Source organism: Periophthalmus magnuspinnatus, chromosome 14 (genome assembly GCF_009829125.3).
Source record: "Periophthalmus magnuspinnatus isolate fPerMag1 chromosome 14, fPerMag1.2.pri, whole genome shotgun sequence".
NCBI classification, from domain to species: domain Eukaryota; kingdom Metazoa; phylum Chordata; class Actinopteri; order Gobiiformes; family Gobiidae; genus Periophthalmus; species Periophthalmus magnuspinnatus.
The window spans coordinates 24355125-24372189 of NC_047139.1; the positions used below are offsets into that span (position 1 = coordinate 24355125).

The 17065-nt window shown below is 38.6% G+C and overlaps 2 protein-coding genes across 3 annotated transcripts; one reads left to right on the top strand and one right to left on the bottom strand.

Moving 5' to 3' along the window:
- Positions 1 to 731: 731 nt before the first annotated feature.
- Positions 732 to 1064, top strand: emc6 (ER membrane protein complex subunit 6). Its single transcript, XM_033977903.2, has one exon. The coding sequence runs from the start codon at positions 732 to 734 to the stop codon at positions 1062 to 1064; it is 333 nt and encodes a 110-aa protein (XP_033833794.1).
- A 252-nt stretch (positions 1065 to 1316) lies between these two features.
- On the bottom strand, positions 1317 to 7268 carry p2rx5 (purinergic receptor P2X, ligand-gated ion channel, 5). Of its 2 annotated transcripts, none has more exons than XM_033977882.2 (12): positions 7071 to 7268; positions 6350 to 6500; positions 6140 to 6211; positions 5987 to 6062; positions 5307 to 5391; positions 4699 to 4779; positions 3163 to 3304; positions 2956 to 3089; positions 2788 to 2881; positions 2642 to 2707; positions 2463 to 2551; positions 1317 to 2392 (listed from the first exon to the last, which is right to left on the bottom strand). In XM_033977882.2, exons 1-12 carry the CDS (start codon positions 7199 to 7201, stop codon positions 2110 to 2112), a joined length of 1404 nt encoding a protein of 467 aa, XP_033833773.1. In that variant the 5' UTR covers positions 7202 to 7268; the 3' UTR covers positions 1317 to 2109. The 2 variants fall into 2 exon arrangements, with proteins under 2 accessions (XP_033833773.1, XP_055082711.1); XM_055226736.1 differs by having other exon boundaries at positions 1360 to 2392; positions 7039 to 7160.
- Between the last annotated feature and the right edge of the window lie 9797 nt (positions 7269 to 17065).

The window sequence follows — 17065 nt, forward strand, 5'->3', positions numbered from 1 at the left end:
TGTACTTTGAACATACCACGTTGCTCTCTGCATGTTCCCATGATACACTGCGAACGAGAATGGCCGACATCTAGAAGAGTGCCATCCAATGTATGAACGACCAACGCTAAACGAAACAGTTAAACCTGCAGCGCCCTTTCTTTTATTTTTCATATAGCTTGTATAAAATGCTTTTGTAGGTTTGATAAAGCGACTGGCATTTTTGCTGTAATACTCCGTAAGTATCTATAGTATACTCTCCATTTGCAAAAAGCTAGCACGCTAGCATCGAATGTTGCAATGCTAATCGGTAGCCTATAAATACACACAACACTTTTATTTGACTCCAAATTCATTTGGCACACGATTGTTTACTAAACATCAGTGTTTGTCATAACGGTTTCGTTATCATCAACTGTCCTCTTCTCCGATTTCAGTTGAACTCTATTGATTACAATCAGACGTCAAATACATGTGCGGATGTGAAGTGGACCAAACCTTTGCTCGATTACATTCGATATTACATTATGAGTATTTCTACCTTTGCACTTGGACCAGTATGGATAAAATTTGCTTTTTATAATTGCGCTATAAAAACTAAAGTGCAAAATATATTTTTGCAGCACTACACTAAACAGAATATGTGGTTTCCAAAGTACATTCAAGAAAAAAGAAAAATGTATAATTCATGCAGTTAAGTGGTTTTGTTTCCTTATTGCAGGACATTTATTGTTTCCCTGACCAGAGCCAAGATGGCAGGAGTGGTAGCCAAGCGTGAGGGGCCACAGTTCATCAGTGAAGTCTCAGTGAGGGGCAACGCTGCTGTTCTGGACTACTGCCGCACTTCTGTGTCTGCCCTCTCTGGAGCCACAGCAGGCATCCTGGGCCTGACGGGACTCTATGGCTTCATCTTCTATTTCCTGGCATCATTTCTCCTCTCTCTGCTGCTCATTCTCAAGGCTGGACGAAGATGGAACAAATGCTTCAAGTCACGGAGGTTGCTCTTCACTGGGGGCCTTGTTGGAGGGCTCTTTACCTACATCTTGTTTTGGACTTTCCTTTATGGAATGGTGCATGTATATTAGCGTAGCTAACACAAATGTAATGTTATACAAAATGCTGTCTTCTTGTTAGTAAATAACCCAGTTGGTAAATTAAATTTTACAGTTTGGATTTTGAACAATGCCTCTGTTAATACCTATCACTCTATGCACAAATAAATTGTAATCATATCCCCTTATCAAAATGTACTGACATGTCTGGAGAGTAATACTGTAAGAACCACATAACATTGTAGTACCACATAACTTAGCAATGAAACATAGTTACAAATATTATAATTTAAATAAATTAAAACTGAACAAACATATTTGTCCATTAGGCTCTTCTGTCACTTTTGTTTGTTTGTTTTTCAGCCAAGTGCATAAGCAAAAATCAAGTTCATAGACATTGCAACCTCACAGTATGTATTACACTTACATTTTTTAGGTTTAACGTGCTCAGAAATCATTTCAAGTACATTTGTATATAGTGATTACTACATTTGACCTCTTGTTAATTTACATTTCTTTGTGAATTGTTTGGTCACTCTTTTGCATTCATGCATTCTCAGAAACTCTAAAGATCCAGCCTCTGATTTAGGGGGGAGGGAGAATAACTATCACTTAATTGCCTGCAAGGAACAACTACCTCCTTACACAAACTATCCTATCACAACAATAAGGGTTTCTACATACCTGTCAGATGAAACATTTGAGATTATCTAATTGTTATCTGTATATGTTAATTTTGGCTCTTGCATGTATCTTTTCTCAATAGATCTTGTGATCAATTTTTTGAAAGCCGGGTGATTACATTGCATCAGAGTTTCTAAGTATGAATGCAGCATCACAATGTTGACATCTGGCTCTGAAGATGAAGAGCTGATTTGTCATTAATGCCACTAAAGGCTGGCTCAGGAATCACAGAAATTCCAGCCAAAGCTGTTCTGTACAACAGGGTCCATTCCCACTACAGGACAGCGCCCCTGTGCCAATCAAAATACTGACAGGGCATTAGTGATCCTGCTGTCTATTAGTTTGGCTATTATACCATTGACAGGTCACAAATGAACCAGTGCTTTATACACAGTCAAAAGCGTGGAGAGAAGCTGACATGAAGCTTCTGGTCTGGTCCTGGTGACAGTAGGGCTGAGTATCTCTGTCCAGTGTTACGAGGAATAGTGGGCCCTCGCCTCTCCACAGACGAGCTCTGGCTTTCTGCTGCAGCAACTCCAGTCTCATCTTCTCTTGTGATGGAATTGGATGCCTCTTTCTCCACTGAAGACTTTTTAGATCTTCGCTCACGGTGTGCTGCTTTTGAATCTTTTCCATCCTTGCTGTCCTTCCCATCCTTGGATTTGTGGCGTTCTTTCCTAGGACAATGCAGAGATAATTGTGACTAAAACATATAACATATATGTAATTTAAACAAATTGATCTTACTTAAAATTGATTATTTCAAATTTCCTTTCTCTGTAAAAAGAGCTGGTGTTCATCATATAGAGTAGTATCATGTCACAAGCAAAAGCCCCCTGAAACAAACAAATATACCATAAATTCGCTATTCCTCCAAATAGTAAATCCAAAAATATGAAATGAAACAATTCAGACACTTTACTCACTGCGCCCAGAAGAGCGATACCTGAGCCAAGAGCAATTATTGTGGGGACAATACTAAACTTTCCTGCCTGGAAAAAAAATCAATATCTAAAATATCAATAAACAAAAAAAAAAGTCAAAGAGTTCTTTAAGGGAATGTGCTAATCACCTGGCCATTGACCATAATATCAAAGCGAATCCCATACACTTTGTACAAAGTGCGAAATGATTCACCTTTTGGATCTTTGAAATGCTTGGCATATCTACAGAGAGATAGTATCAGCTTTACAGACTAATGCAACAGGTCATGAATATTACATTTCTTATTGTGTCAGACCTAAAGTTGTATCCTGATGTTACTGAATTATTGATATTTATGTCCAGGCGGGTGAAGCTGTACTGTGGGTTACACAGTGAATAGTCCTTATCCAGGTCACACTTCCATTCAATCAGAATCCCCACAGAGCCACCCTGACATAACAACAACATGTGTTACTAACAACAACTTTTATTTCTTTAACTAAATGTTTATTTATATATTTACCTTTACAGCCATTTCCTGAAAGTCACTGCCTGTCCAACTGACCAGATTTCCCAGATGAAAGATGGGACAATAGGGATGAGTCTCACTGTCATAGGTGCAATTTTTTAGGTAATTGGCTTCTGCAGTTTCCAGCACGTTTGATCTAAAGAAATTGAAACTACATTAGCCATTGTCTCAAACAATGATAGACCGATATATATTAGTTGGCTGATATATCAGGCAGATATTTGGACTTTTTAGTGTATTAGCTATCAGCCTTAAATTTCCAGCACAGGCCGATATTTACTTTTTGTCAATCTGCTGCCTAAAAAATACACAAAAAGCTTTATATTAACACTTTACTACGAAGAGATAGCTGCACAAAACTACACAACTCTCTTATAGATTTGTGGTTAAAAAAAAAAAAAATTTTAAAGTGCTTGTAAGTGAATTTAAATAACAAAATTTGGAGGCCAGTTTATTGGCCATGAGTTGCTTTGGATTCTAAACAATCAGCATCAGCCATGAAAAAAACATATCGGTCAATCTCTAGTCTCACACAACACACTCTGAACATGAAAACTGCACTGCCCCTTTTTTCTAAATAAATAAAATTAATAAAAACTAAATAAAACACAACTAGACTATGAACTGTACAATTATTTATCAAACACAAATAATTACACAGCTATATTTAAATTTGATTAAACCACAGTTGATAAACTATTTCACAAGATTGTATTCATGTCAGAGTGAGGCCAGTCTGTCATTATATTTAGTGTTTCTAAAAATAATATAGAGATATTCATAGTTAAGTCCATTTTGTTTACAAATGCAAACCGTAGATCAGATAGAGGAAGCAGCCATTACCCCTGCAACATGGCAATTGTGCCTTGGTGAAATTCTAACACTTGAATTAAAATAGAGCTGTGAAGATCTACAGAGTATAACACTGGCCAAATTACCCATGACATAAACTAATATATTTATTGTTGTTGTAACTAATCTATAATTTCATCATTTAACCAGGAGATGTTTGCAGAACAGGGAACTCCTATGCTCCATGCTATGTAAATGAATGTGTGCTCTGCAGCCTCTTGCTTTGCATCAAACCCTTTCCTGATTGTTAGTTGCTGTCAGAGTATTTTGTTCCCATGTAAACTGACTCTTGCTGTGCCCTTACACATTACACAGAGTACATATTAATCTCCATTAAGCACCATGTCACACAGATTAGAAAGAAACACATGACATAAAGTCGTGTAATTCTAATAGGATCCTGATTGATAAATTAGTTTAGCTTGTGGCAGCAAAGTGCTTTCTAGACAGACTATGCGGCAGTTCCCATCAGATCTGACACCTGTCCAGGGCAAGGCTCTCAGTCAAGGACGTCTCAGATGACAATTTCGATGTCTCACCATTGCAATGCATAGGTTGGTAAATATAGCCCGCTTTGCACCCTTACTGCTATTTACAGCAGCCGTCAAAGCGTATATGCCCTGTTTCACTCTGTGATCTTGGCCACTTGCTGAAGTGTTCAGCAGCAAAACCACTTACTTAGAGAAATCAAACTTTGGAAACCGGATGAAATTTTTGATGTAGACGGTAAAGTTTTCAGCTGCACTCAGTAATGGCTCTCTGAAAGACAGGAGGCACATAAGGACATATGCAGCTGTAGTTATTAAACAAACACAATGTGGTAGATTGCCTTTGACTACATTCATACCACACTACATACAACGCAGCCTTATTTAATAGTTAACCTTTTGTCAAGCTTTATCAAACCTTTCTTGTTCATCTTTCTACTTCATTACCTTACCCCATCCCTTACCATCTTGTACCTATCTTAAATATATTGTTGATTTACTATAATTGATTGTACTTGCACATATATGTATCTGTATATTTGTACCTGATTTGACAAAAATATACAAAGTAAAGTTGCTTTTATATGTAGCTTTAATTATTTGTAATTGTACTACAATTTATTTCTTGCTCTTTGTAATTATTTATATTGTTATTTTGTAATGTACGAGCTTAGCTATTGTGTCCAAGTCATTTCCCTTGTAGATCTTTAAAGTTTGTCTAAGTCTAAAGAGTAGTATAGTATAGTGCATAGTAAAAGTAGAGGCACAGAATGAGAAGGACGATGACAGAGCACTCACTGGGGTCTGGGGCTGTATTCAACAGGACACCAGGCATGGACCTCACATGTCCCAGTGCTGTTTATACACACGCCCGTCTTGATACCTACAAAGACAGAAATACATTCAAATCTATTGTGATGTTTATAAGGTTGTACATTTTTTGAACTATGGAGGTTTTAGGTTTTGTAATATGCAATGCAGAAATATTCTTTTGGCACTGTTTTTATGCAGTTTTTTTATGAAGGAATCAAACACTCTGGAGGTGGCACATGATTGGATGATTGCATGAAAATAAGTAGTTGCTTGTAATTAGTTAAAAGCATACTAGAGCAAAAGGAACTACATTTTCTCCAGGCCAGGAATCAGGTTTGTGGAGATGCAAGCACACTCACAGTAAGGTTGCATGTTTTTCAAAGTTTTTCAGAGCAATAAAGACATTAAAACATTAATTTGAACAGTTCACTCATAAGCTTATCTATTAGCATGCAATTTCATTAACTTGCTAAAATGGTACAACTAGGGAACGTTGATTAAGATGATTTGCTCCAGGTTAGAAAAGTTTACAGTTCCATGAATATACTGAGTCACAAGTACTAATATACTAAAATGATTTAATCTATTGAATGACAAATATGTATAGCAGCTTGAGCATTTTAGTGCCAGTGTATTATGGTTAATGGGGAATGTTGTGTCCTTACCATTCCCTGCTATGACAGTTTCCCCCTCCTCACAATCATCATCACTTGTACACCTTCCATCTGGCACCCTGTCACTCTGCATTAAACAGAGTAGACAACTGCATTTAAATATGTTATAGTAAAGATATTATTACATGATGTTCTTAGGCTCACCTCAGGACAGAAGCCCAGCCTCTGATTAGGAGTCTCTATATAATTTGTTACTACAAAGAACACTTGCTCACCCTATAAAGTAGAATTAGACCGGACAATAAGATTGAAAGGTAAAAGGTTAAATTAATTAGGCAGTTAAGATGTCCAACAAGATTAGCATTAGGGCTGATTAAGACAATGGCATAGAAAAAATATATAAAGATTGATTACATTTGGGGGTATTACGTAGTCTTCAGCCCCCCATAGATGAAGCCCCTTGTTTGAGTCATTGGTCAAAGCAACACCCTTTAGTTTTGTGAAGACAGAGGTCTGGATGGCCTCTTCCTTTTCCTGGTAACCTTTTTTTGCCACAAACACCCACCTGTTCAAATCACACAACAGCAAATCTTTTAAACTATTTAACAAGTCATTCTTGATTGACAGCATAGCAACACTCATCAATTGTTTTATATTACATTTGTGGCTTTCCGCAGTTAAAGCATTCATTCATTAAGTAGGCCAGAAGCACGGTCTGATATAGATTGACAACAACATATGTATCAGCCATGAAGTAGCTCCAAATGCCAGAATGCTAAATATGTTTTATAGACAGCATCAATAACAGAAAAGACGTTTTAACGAACATAAAGTCTGTTCCAAAGTCACTGCATGTTATGGAGTCACCATAGATTGTATATAGAGTGACAGGAACCAGCTCAGGTTTCATTAGACTAGTGACATCACAGAGTAGAGGGGACAACAATATTCACTCTATAATAAATGCATTCACAGCAAGTTTTCCAACACTTTTACTAACTATCCTGACAGCACTTTGGCACCGGCATATGAACAGCTGAAAACAAAGACACACACATGTTTCAACTATTTTTAACTGTGTGAATCACTTTGTGAACGCTTACTTTAGCCACATGCAAGGACATGCCTCTCTCACCCGATTATGTATCCCAGTACAGCCAGCTGATACAGGCGGAATAAAATGCCAATCTTCCTATTTTCTGCAATGACATATTTCTCAGTTTTGTAGTTGAGCAGAGAAAGGAAAAAGCCTCCACGAGCTGCCATTCCTGTAGCGAGTGAGGCAACAGCAGTGACTGTCAGGCTGTCAGCTGATAAAAGCAGTGTGCGCCACTTGTCATGCACCAGGTTGACCAGTGAAGTCACAGGGGGCAGAGCAACACCCTCTGCTCTTGGACTATGTTGAGCTGATGACTTGATTGCTCTTTTGTGATGTTTTATTTCAACTACTCACCTGCAGTTTTATGGATCCACAAAGTGTAGGAAGATTAACAACATATATAATAATAATATATTATGACACTCATTGCCTTATTGTCAATTGCTGCATTGTTAATTCATTGTCACTGAAACAATGTTCTCGGTAGTGCAGCAGATTTTATTTGTAGGCTATCATGGAGAAACTACTTTTGTAAACCTAAAATTATGTTTTAAGTAACCAGTAGACCTACAGAATTAAAATAATAAAAAATAAAGTTCAGATTTAGAATCTAGTGACACAATAACACAATTGGAAAAAAATAATGTGTTTTGTAAATCCTCTGTTTATAATAAAAACAATTCAAAATGGCTTCTTGCCCTGTAGTTGTCCAAAGAACATATCTGTGTTTATCCCAAAACAAAGTCACCCACAAAGACTAATCAACATGTATTTCATTCTGTATAAATATGCTTTATGTACACATATATATTTTACAGAATCCAACAGCAAAAAAAGCAAATTGTTCTATTTTGTTAAAAATGGCTCTATATATTATAGTCAACTCGAAACATTATTCAAAACAAAGTCTACTTATTTGTCAATATATTTTACTCTCTGTGTTTTTCAACTTTTTCCTCAAAAACCACTTGACTGGTGTAAATATGATATAATCACAGGTATTACCAAACTCATTCATAATTACAAAAAAATCTGACGTGAACTGAACCTCTAGTGACATCTAGTGGGCTATTTTTTAACAACAATTTATTTTATTTGTAGTAGGGATGAACTGATAGGCCTACCTATATCTGGGCTCGAGTTTACAATTGGAGTGTGCTTTTTAAAGGTACACTATGTCACTTTTCCGCTGGATTGCTTACTACCAGCTTGTCTATGCTATGTTGGTTTGCCTGGATGCATAAAGTTTACCAATTTCTATGCAGACAATCAGGTGCTCCACTAGGCCAAGTTACAGGTCGGCTCTGTGAAGAAACAAGTCAGTGTTCATGTTCTTCAGTGTATTTGTGAGGCCTAAATACACCCATTATGAAATAAATAGTTGATACATTCCAGGCAAAATAACCAGAAAAGTTACATAGAGCACTTTAATTAAGCATTTGCAGTCTAATGAAAAAGACCCACTTGAGAGCTCTCCCAGTTTGTGTTTGTGAGTGGCTCTCATTGAAACAGCTTCAAAATCTCTTTGGAAGTGTCACGCTGTGCAGGCCAGAAAGCGTAACAGGATCTGAGTAAAGGCAGAAGAGCCTGTGAGATCACTGTTACTTGTTACCTGATGGACTGACAACACATGAACGCATGCGGCTGAGGATTAAAGCAGACACGACAGCATTTGTCTTAGTCTGACCTTTCACCTTTAATGAATAATATGCAACAGGAGGACATGTGTATCAGCTGTGATTGGACCCAACTTTCATTCAGTGATCACAACATTCTCACCTCTCTGACTGTTGTGATTTAAGAACAAAAATAGCCCATAATTCAGCTCTTTCAGTTGGTCTTTTGACAAACAGGAACTGTACTGCAGATTTGATATTTTAGAAATTCATTTAAACTTTTGACTTGGAATCAGCTGCCTTAAAAACACTCAAGTTTCGCTCAACATTCACGGGCACTAAGGAACAATAATAATAATTAATATTTATTCTTTTATGTTGCAGCATATTGCCGAGTCACATTCTTAGTCTGTGGATCTTGTTCACTGACAAAGGCAATAATATGAAATACTGATTTAGTTGCTATTTTCATTGAGCACCAACGTAAAGAGTTCAAAAACTCAGTCACATTTTATAGGATTCTGTGGACCCAATCCATTGTACTATTATTTATGTAGTCATATAAAAGTGACAATAGTTTTAGTTTTATTGGGTAATAGAGATCCAAAAGCATCAGGTAACGCAATAACACACTTTGTCCACTAGAAGGCAGCAAATAACGATTTATAACCGATTCTGATTGCATTGGTATTAAAGCACAACAATTATGACAGTTTTGCATTCAGTATGTGTGGTAGGTAGGCTATTGTAAGCCAGGAGGTAATAGACTATATACTATCAGCATAAAGGATTTCTATTTAGTTGTTGGTGTCAGACTATCTTTTTTTAAAAGATAGTATCTACCTAAATTTAACTGAGAAACTCCAACTGGGCAATATTACTGCAAGTTCTGAACGGTTATGTGGTCAAGGAGTGCAGTGATAGCTAACTGAATATAGGCTACTTAATGATGCCTTTTTGTTTGTTTGCTTGTTTGTTTGTTTGTTTTTTGCATAATAGGTTCTTTTTCTAGTGGCACAGGCATTTCCAAGGTGTCAGAATTCAATGGTGAAAGAGGTTCATTGCATAAGGCATCATAATCAGTCATCACTCAGTGGTTCACACAGAGACCTCTTTTAGTGCATATAGCATTGACAAAATTGTAATTATTGGCTAATTAAATTAAATTGTTCACCGTTGCCCAGATAGGCTATAGGCTGGATATCTGTTCTGAACTAATGCTTTTTCCATAAAAGTCTATATTCAATTAGTTTATAATCAGTTATTATCATTTTATCATTTAGCGATGTCTACACAAACAATGGAGCTTGGCAGAATAGTTTCATTTAGACTAGCCTTATATGTACACTGCAGCTAGATGGTGTGCACAGAGAAACCAGGCTGTGACTGGTGAGATATGATGCTTCTGCAAATGTTTCATGTAACATATTGATACAGTAGCATCCTCGTTCACACATGATGAGCTGATGTGTCTAAGGGTTGTTTTGTCAGTGCAGCCCAGGTCTTAGATGCAAGAGAGCTGATCATTTTGGATTGTTACAGGTGCACTATATTAACTTTTCTGGTTGAGGGGGAAATGCTATTGCTTTGCCTGCAATGTTCCACAGTATGGCATTGACTGATCTATCTTCATGAAGTCAAGCAGGGATGAACGACAGCCAAAGTTACAGGTCACACCTGTGAAGAAGCAAGCCCACAGAGTGCATGTGTGTCAAGTTATTCCTGAAATGATTCCTGAATTAAAATACTTTAAAAAAAAAAAAGCCTTGTGACAGGCAAAATAACAACTTAAATATCTTCATGGAGACAAGCTAACACCGGAAAGGTTACATAGTGCAAATTGTAATAAATAATATATATATTTTTTTTAATTATGGAAGAATTATGGTGAAGCCTTGTCTCCACAGTGTCAGCTGTTTCTGATACAGTACGTCCGCTGGATGTTTCTAAGGTCCTGGTGTTGAGGATGTGAGAGTCGGCAGAGTCAGAGTGCTCCTGGTTCTGGAGTAGCTGATGAGCGGTGACCCTCTGCAGACAGGTGCACTGGGACCGTGCAGAAGGACTGCACACATAATGTGCGGTGGAGTGGAGCTTATATTGTAGGGCCATGGTTCTCCAAAGTGTTCCAGCATCCGACTGCTATGTTCTGACTGCTGTCACAATATACAAATGCTACAGCAAGAGGGAGCCAGGACGCTAGGTCAGAGGGGAGTTAACATCTATATCATCATATATATATATATATATATATATATATACACACACACACACACACACACACACACACATTTTTGTTTTTTGGGGGGATCAGGCCTGGAGGACTGAAGGAGGGAGGGTGCTATTAACATAATAAAATATTGGAAGCTCAAAAGACCTGATCTTTTTTCTGCTGTTTTATCTTTGGACCCAACACAGTCAAACATGTTCTGATAAAGGCTGTGGTGAAAGCAGCAGCAGGTGACCTCAGTCCTGAGTCCAGTTTATTCCACTCTCTTTGTGCCAAGACTTAAGTCTAATACACACATGCCAATCAACACAAAGGACAAGGGTCTGCAATTAAAACACCTAATATTCATTAGCTTTTAACATTGGCAAATATATTTCTATAGGGTATTTTCTTTTCATTGCGCATATTAAGACACTGGGGTAATAATTTTTATACATGTCTAATAATACGTTAAGTATTATTTACACATTTTACTATTTTAATTGTATTCAAATTGTATTTTAGTTTTGATAAACAAGTTCATAAGGTATTTGAATATTTATTCAGGTCTACCTCGAATAGCCTTTTATTTTTAGAGTCTATATTGTCACTAACTTCTGTTTGAGTAGCCTAATAGTAAATGTGTTTAATGAACAGAACTTCACATTCAAGTCGCGTGTAACACACAAATAGCCTGTATTTTCACATAGACTCCACAGTGACACGTGCATTTACCTGTGACCGGGCTCTGCATTGCTCCAGCCCAGGTCCAGCTCCTCGGCTCTGCTCGCGGCCCCGGGTCCCTGGGTAGCCTTAGTGATCGCACTAGGAGTGATTCCAAGATCAGATTGTCCAGACTCTGATTCGCCTTCTGCAGACGGAGCGCCACCTGTGCGGCCATGACGGCCTGACGCTCGATCAGGATGTACTCGGTGTACACAGGTGCAGACTTTGAAGCGGCTGTAGCGCTTGTGGCCTTTGAGCCACGAGAGCACTCCATTGTTTCGGCAACGCGCGCATTTGGCATTCTCTGGAGCGGAGCTGGGAAACCATTGTCCCCATGTACACGTGCGGAGAACTGGAGCCGTTCAAGGTGTACCGACACCGACAGTGCCCGTGAATGTTGAGCGAGAGACAGGAGCAGAGACAAAGCGGGACTGTTATCCTCTACTTTACCCAGGAACTTACATGGTCCACTGTCCCAGTGGGCGGACACGCACTGCAGTCAGTAACTTAAGTGTATAGAGCTGAGTGCAGCAGGAGAAGAGACCACCACCTCAACTGTCAGAAGACAAACGCTTTCACAGATAGAAACAACACAAATGGGCTATCGCAATTACTAAAAATGTATTGCAGCAGGCCTGTAAATAGTATCTGAATTTGTTTACAATAATGGCTTATTGATTATATTTCGTTTAGTATTTAATTTAGCAATAAACTCGAGTAATCAGGGCAGGGGTCTTGAAAATCTAAGATGCAAAATTTAAATGAAGGATCACATAGCAGAAGGCCTGCTATGTGATCCTTCATTTTAAAGCCTATTTTATTGTCAACATGATTAAACACGAAAAATCAAAAATCAAGGTTTCAGACATGGGGCAAATTAGAGATTTGTGGCGGCGGTTGTGCGCGCGCTCTCTCGAGGGCTCACGTGAACTGTGCAGCGTGCACAGACCCAAAGGCCTTTAACACCGAGGAGCTCATCTGCCCCTGTGCTACACTAAAAGAGGGCATTGAAACAAAAGATTGAACAAAGCCGGGGCACATTTCGGGCCATAAAAAGGTTTATTCAAGCAAATAAAGGAATAAACCTGCCCACATGAAGCCCGTCTGCGGGGCTATTAATCTTTTAAATGGAAAATAGCAGAGGACTCTAGGTGAGTGGTTTTGCGGTTTATGAAGAACCAATAAATTTATGGAAGCGGCAGAGTCCTTCTCCATAGCACATTAAAGATGTATTCATGTTGTTCGTCGGTAAGAATAATAAAACAAACCAGGATAAAAGTTTACACTGCGCCCTGCAGAGTAATTGGCATTCACCGTGCGTTTCCCTCCCCGCGTAATGCAAATACGCAAATTTGATCACTGACTCAGAGCGTAGCGACCATAGAATCAATAGATTATATATATTAAAAAAGAGCCATAAATTGTACCTCTCCTTTTACACAGTCATGGATGAACACATAAGACAAAGGTTTAGGTTCCCTATCTGTGCGTAACACAGAGTGGGGATGAAAAGTATTCAGACCCCCTTAAATTTTTCACTCTTTGTTATATTGCAGCCATTTGCTAAAATAATTTAAGTTAACTTTTTTCCTCATGAATGTACACACAGCGCCCCATATTGACAAAAACAAAATTGTTGAAATTTTTGCAGAATTATTAAAAAAGAAAAACTGAAATATCACAGGACCATAAGTATTCAGACTCTTTGCTCAGTCTTTAGTAGAAGCCCCTTTTGAGCTAATACAGCCATGAGTCGTTTTGAGAATGATGCAACAAGTTTTTCACACCTGGATTTGGGGATCTCTGCCATTCCTCCTTGCAGATCCTCTCCAGTTCTGTCATGTTGGATGGTGAACGTTGATTGCCAGCCGTTTTCAGGTCACTCCAGAGATGCTCAATTGAGTTTAAGTCAGGGCTCTGGCTGGGCCATTCAAGAACAGTCACGGAGTTGTCCTGAAGCCACTCCTTCGTTATTTTAGCTGTGTGCTTAGGGCCATTGTCTTGTTGGAAGGTGAACCTTCGGCCCAGTCTGAGGTCCTGAACACTCTGAAGGTTTTCATTCAGGATATCCCTGTACGTGGCTGCATTCATCTTTCCTCAGATTACAACCAGTCGTCCTGTCCCTGCAGCTGAAAAACACCCCCACAGCATGATACTGCTACCACCATACTTCTCTGGGACTGTATTGGACAGGTGATGAGCAGTGCCTCGTTTTCTTCACACATACCGCTTAGAATTAAGGCCAAAAAGTTCTATCTTGGGCTCATCAGACCAGAGAATCTTACTTCTCACCATCAGGTGTTTTTTAGCAAACTCCATGTGGGCTTTCATGTGTCTGGCCCTGAGGAGAGGCTTCCGTCGGGCCACTCTGCCACAAAGCCCCAACTGGTGGAGGGCTGCAGCGATGGTTGCCTTTCTAGAACTTTCTCCCATCTCCCAACTGCATCTCTGGAGCTCAGCCACAGTGAACTTTGGGTTCTTCGTTACCTCTCTCACCAAGGCTCTTCTCCCCGATTGCTCAGTTTGGCCGGACAGCCAGCTCTAGGAAGGGTTCTGGTCATCCCAAACATCTTCCATTGAAGGATTATGGAGCCCACTGTGCTCCTAGGAACCTTAAGTGCAAAAAGTGAATTGTTTTTGTAACCTTGGCCAGATCTGTGCCTTGCCACAATTCTGTCTCTGAGCTCTTCAGGCAGTTCCTTTGACCTCGTGATTCTTATTTGCTCTGACCTGCACTGTGAGCTGTAAGGTTTTATATAGACAGGTGTGTGACCTTCCTAATCAAGTCCAATCAGTTTAATCAAACACAGCTGGACTCCAATGAAGGTGTAGAACTATCTCAAAGATAATCCGGAGAAATGGACAGCACCCGAGTTAAATATATGAGGGTCACAGCAGAGGGTCTGAATACTTATGGCTGTGTGATATTTCAGTTTTTCTTTTTTAATAAATCTGCAAAAAAAATTCAACAATTTCATCCTTCTCTGTCAATATGGGGTGCTGTGTGTACATTAATGAGGGAAAAAATGAACTTAAATGATTTTAGCAAATAGCTGCAATATAACAAAGTGAAAAATTTAAAGGGGTCTGAATACTTTCCGTACCAACTGTATATTTTTGACAAGAGCGCTTTTGGAATATACTTTGTCCTTTATGTCAATAAAGCAATTTCCAAGCAGAAATGGTAATAAAAGTGTTTTTCAATATAATTGCATACTTTTTCTTTACTCAAATGAATACCTGATCTGAGCAGCAGCAAGACTTATAATGGAAAAAAAACATACAAATAAAATGTATATGTAAGGAGCAGAGGCCCAAGGAGTGGAGCCCTGTCAGGGTGATTTGACTCTGATAGGGAGCGTCACTGTCCCTCTCTCCCCCTGACACACAGGGAGATTTAGCAACGCTTTGGCCAAACAACATCTCAGTTGGAACTTGTATTAGGAAGCACGCCACTCAAAATCAACTCATACTGTGTTAAAACATAAACTAACCCTGTACATACATTGGAAAGTATGTAAAACATACAATAATTGTATAGACAGTATATTGCTTAAAAATGTGCACTCTCTGTTTAGAAATATAGGTTTAAGTACTTTAAACATGACTTTACATTTGTTCTCTTTTGAGGCATATAATTGGGCCTAAATACCTGCAGTGCGGTTTCAAACAGAAAACATTAAACATTAGTCTGCTTAATTGTGATAAAAAGATTTTGTTGATCTGGAAAACATGGTTCAAATGTCCAGAGTGACTATGAAGTAAAGGTGATGTTGAGAGTGCCACATCCAGCAGCTCACTTATGTAAGTATTGTGGGTTTGTTAGACAAGGATCATCTACAACTCCAGCACTAAGAGCATGCAGCTTTAATTAGTGTGACATTACACAGCTAATATATGTTATGTTATTATGTTATATGTACACAGTACACACTACTGTGTCTGCCAAAATATAAGTAATTTTCTTAAATTGTTTTTATGAAGTTGTTTCCAGTGCACAGTCACATTTACACTCCATAATCACATAAGCTCTAAAGTGAAACTCTAAAACTTGTAATGTCATGAACGCACAAGTACAAAGACATATTGAACTCTAAATGATTGACCACCGTCACGTCAAAACTGGAAATTTGCTCAAATGCCTCAAATGTTTAGAGTTCAATCAACAATTTAAACGCATTTGGGTAATCAATACCTACATTTTATTACTAAGGTTAACTGTTCAGGTTTGCAATGTGTAATCGCCCTAATAACAACCTTAGCCGTTTTGACAAGGAACAGAGCAGACCCAAGTATATTTATTACAAACACCAAAGAATATTTACAAAAAGAACAGAAAAATTTAACATGGCACTAACAGCCTGTGCACACAGCACCTTCTCTGAGCAGACTGAGGTTGGCTCCTTTTATAGAGCCAATCCCTAAATTGGTTACTCCCACACTGCAGCAGAGGTAATAATATTGTTAGTAGATATCTTAAGCAAAACAGTGTTGTTTTCTTGTGTGTGGAAAACAAACTAGATACAAAAAGCTAAAATATTTGGACACCCCTCCTCAGTACACAGTTGTCCTACTTCAGGAGTGAATGACATAGGCCCATTGTTGTAGCCTACTTCTCACCAAGATTCAAAACAGTCAGTTATTTATTTTAGACTATAACAACTGGCCTAATTTTATGGCATATTTCTCATTATCAAATACTGACTGCTTGTGTTCATCTTGTGTGTCAGTGGTTCCCCATGGGCCCCGCCCTACTTTACAGCGGCTATAGCCACTACCTGAGCTGCAGCCTCAAACTGGACTGTAGATGAACGCTCCAGACAACAATCTCAAACTTTTGTCCACACACCTAGGCTCTCTTCTTGGTGCAAATATTAAATCTAAAAAATATATTGACCCCAAAGGCACTTAGGGCAAAGGAGCAGGTGCTTGAGCACCATCTGGGATCTATCTGTGCAAGGGAGGGGAAAGGGAAGGGAATCATATCATCATCTAAGTCAGGCATACCCAAAGTCCGGCCCGGGGGCCAATTGCGGCCTGTGTACAAATTTCCTCTAGCCTCAGCATCTGGAATAAAAATAATTATGTGTGGCCCGTCAGCACTGTTGACCAGTGTAACATACACATGTTCAAGCTCACTGACTTTTATCACCAACTGGATAAAGACAAGTTTAAAGAAATTCAAACCTTTGCAAGAAAATGCTGAGTTTGTTTGGTTATATTTGTGTGAGAAGACATTCTTGGTTATGAACTTTAACAAGAACTGTGTGAGGACAAATGTAACTGACTGTCACCTGTGTGACACTGCGCATCAAAACCACTGTCTTCGAGCCAGGCCTGGTTTATTTACTACAGTTTAGATCTCAGTTTCACCCTTCACATTAGTGCAAGTTATTTGTTCTCCTTCTGAGGTGAATAAATCCCAAAATCTCAGTGAATTTATTTTATTGTGATTATCAAAACCACAGTTTAAATGTTTACTT

Coding starts and splice junctions, on each gene's coding strand:
- emc6 (XM_033977903.2), top strand. CDS start 732: ATGGCAGGAGTGGTAGCCAAGCGTGAGGGGCCACAGTTCATCAGTGAA.
- p2rx5 (XM_033977882.2), bottom strand. CDS start 7,201: ATGGCAGCTCGTGGAGGCTTTTTCCTTTCTCTGCTCAACTACAAAACT. Junction 3,090..3,162: donor TTCAGGAAATGGCTGTAAAG/GTAAATATATAA, acceptor TTGTTATGTCAG/GGTGGCTCTGTGGGGATTCT. Junction 2,552..2,641: donor GTATCGCTCTTCTGGGCGCA/GTGAGTAAAGTG, acceptor TGTTTGTTTCAG/GGGGCTTTTGCTTGTGACAT.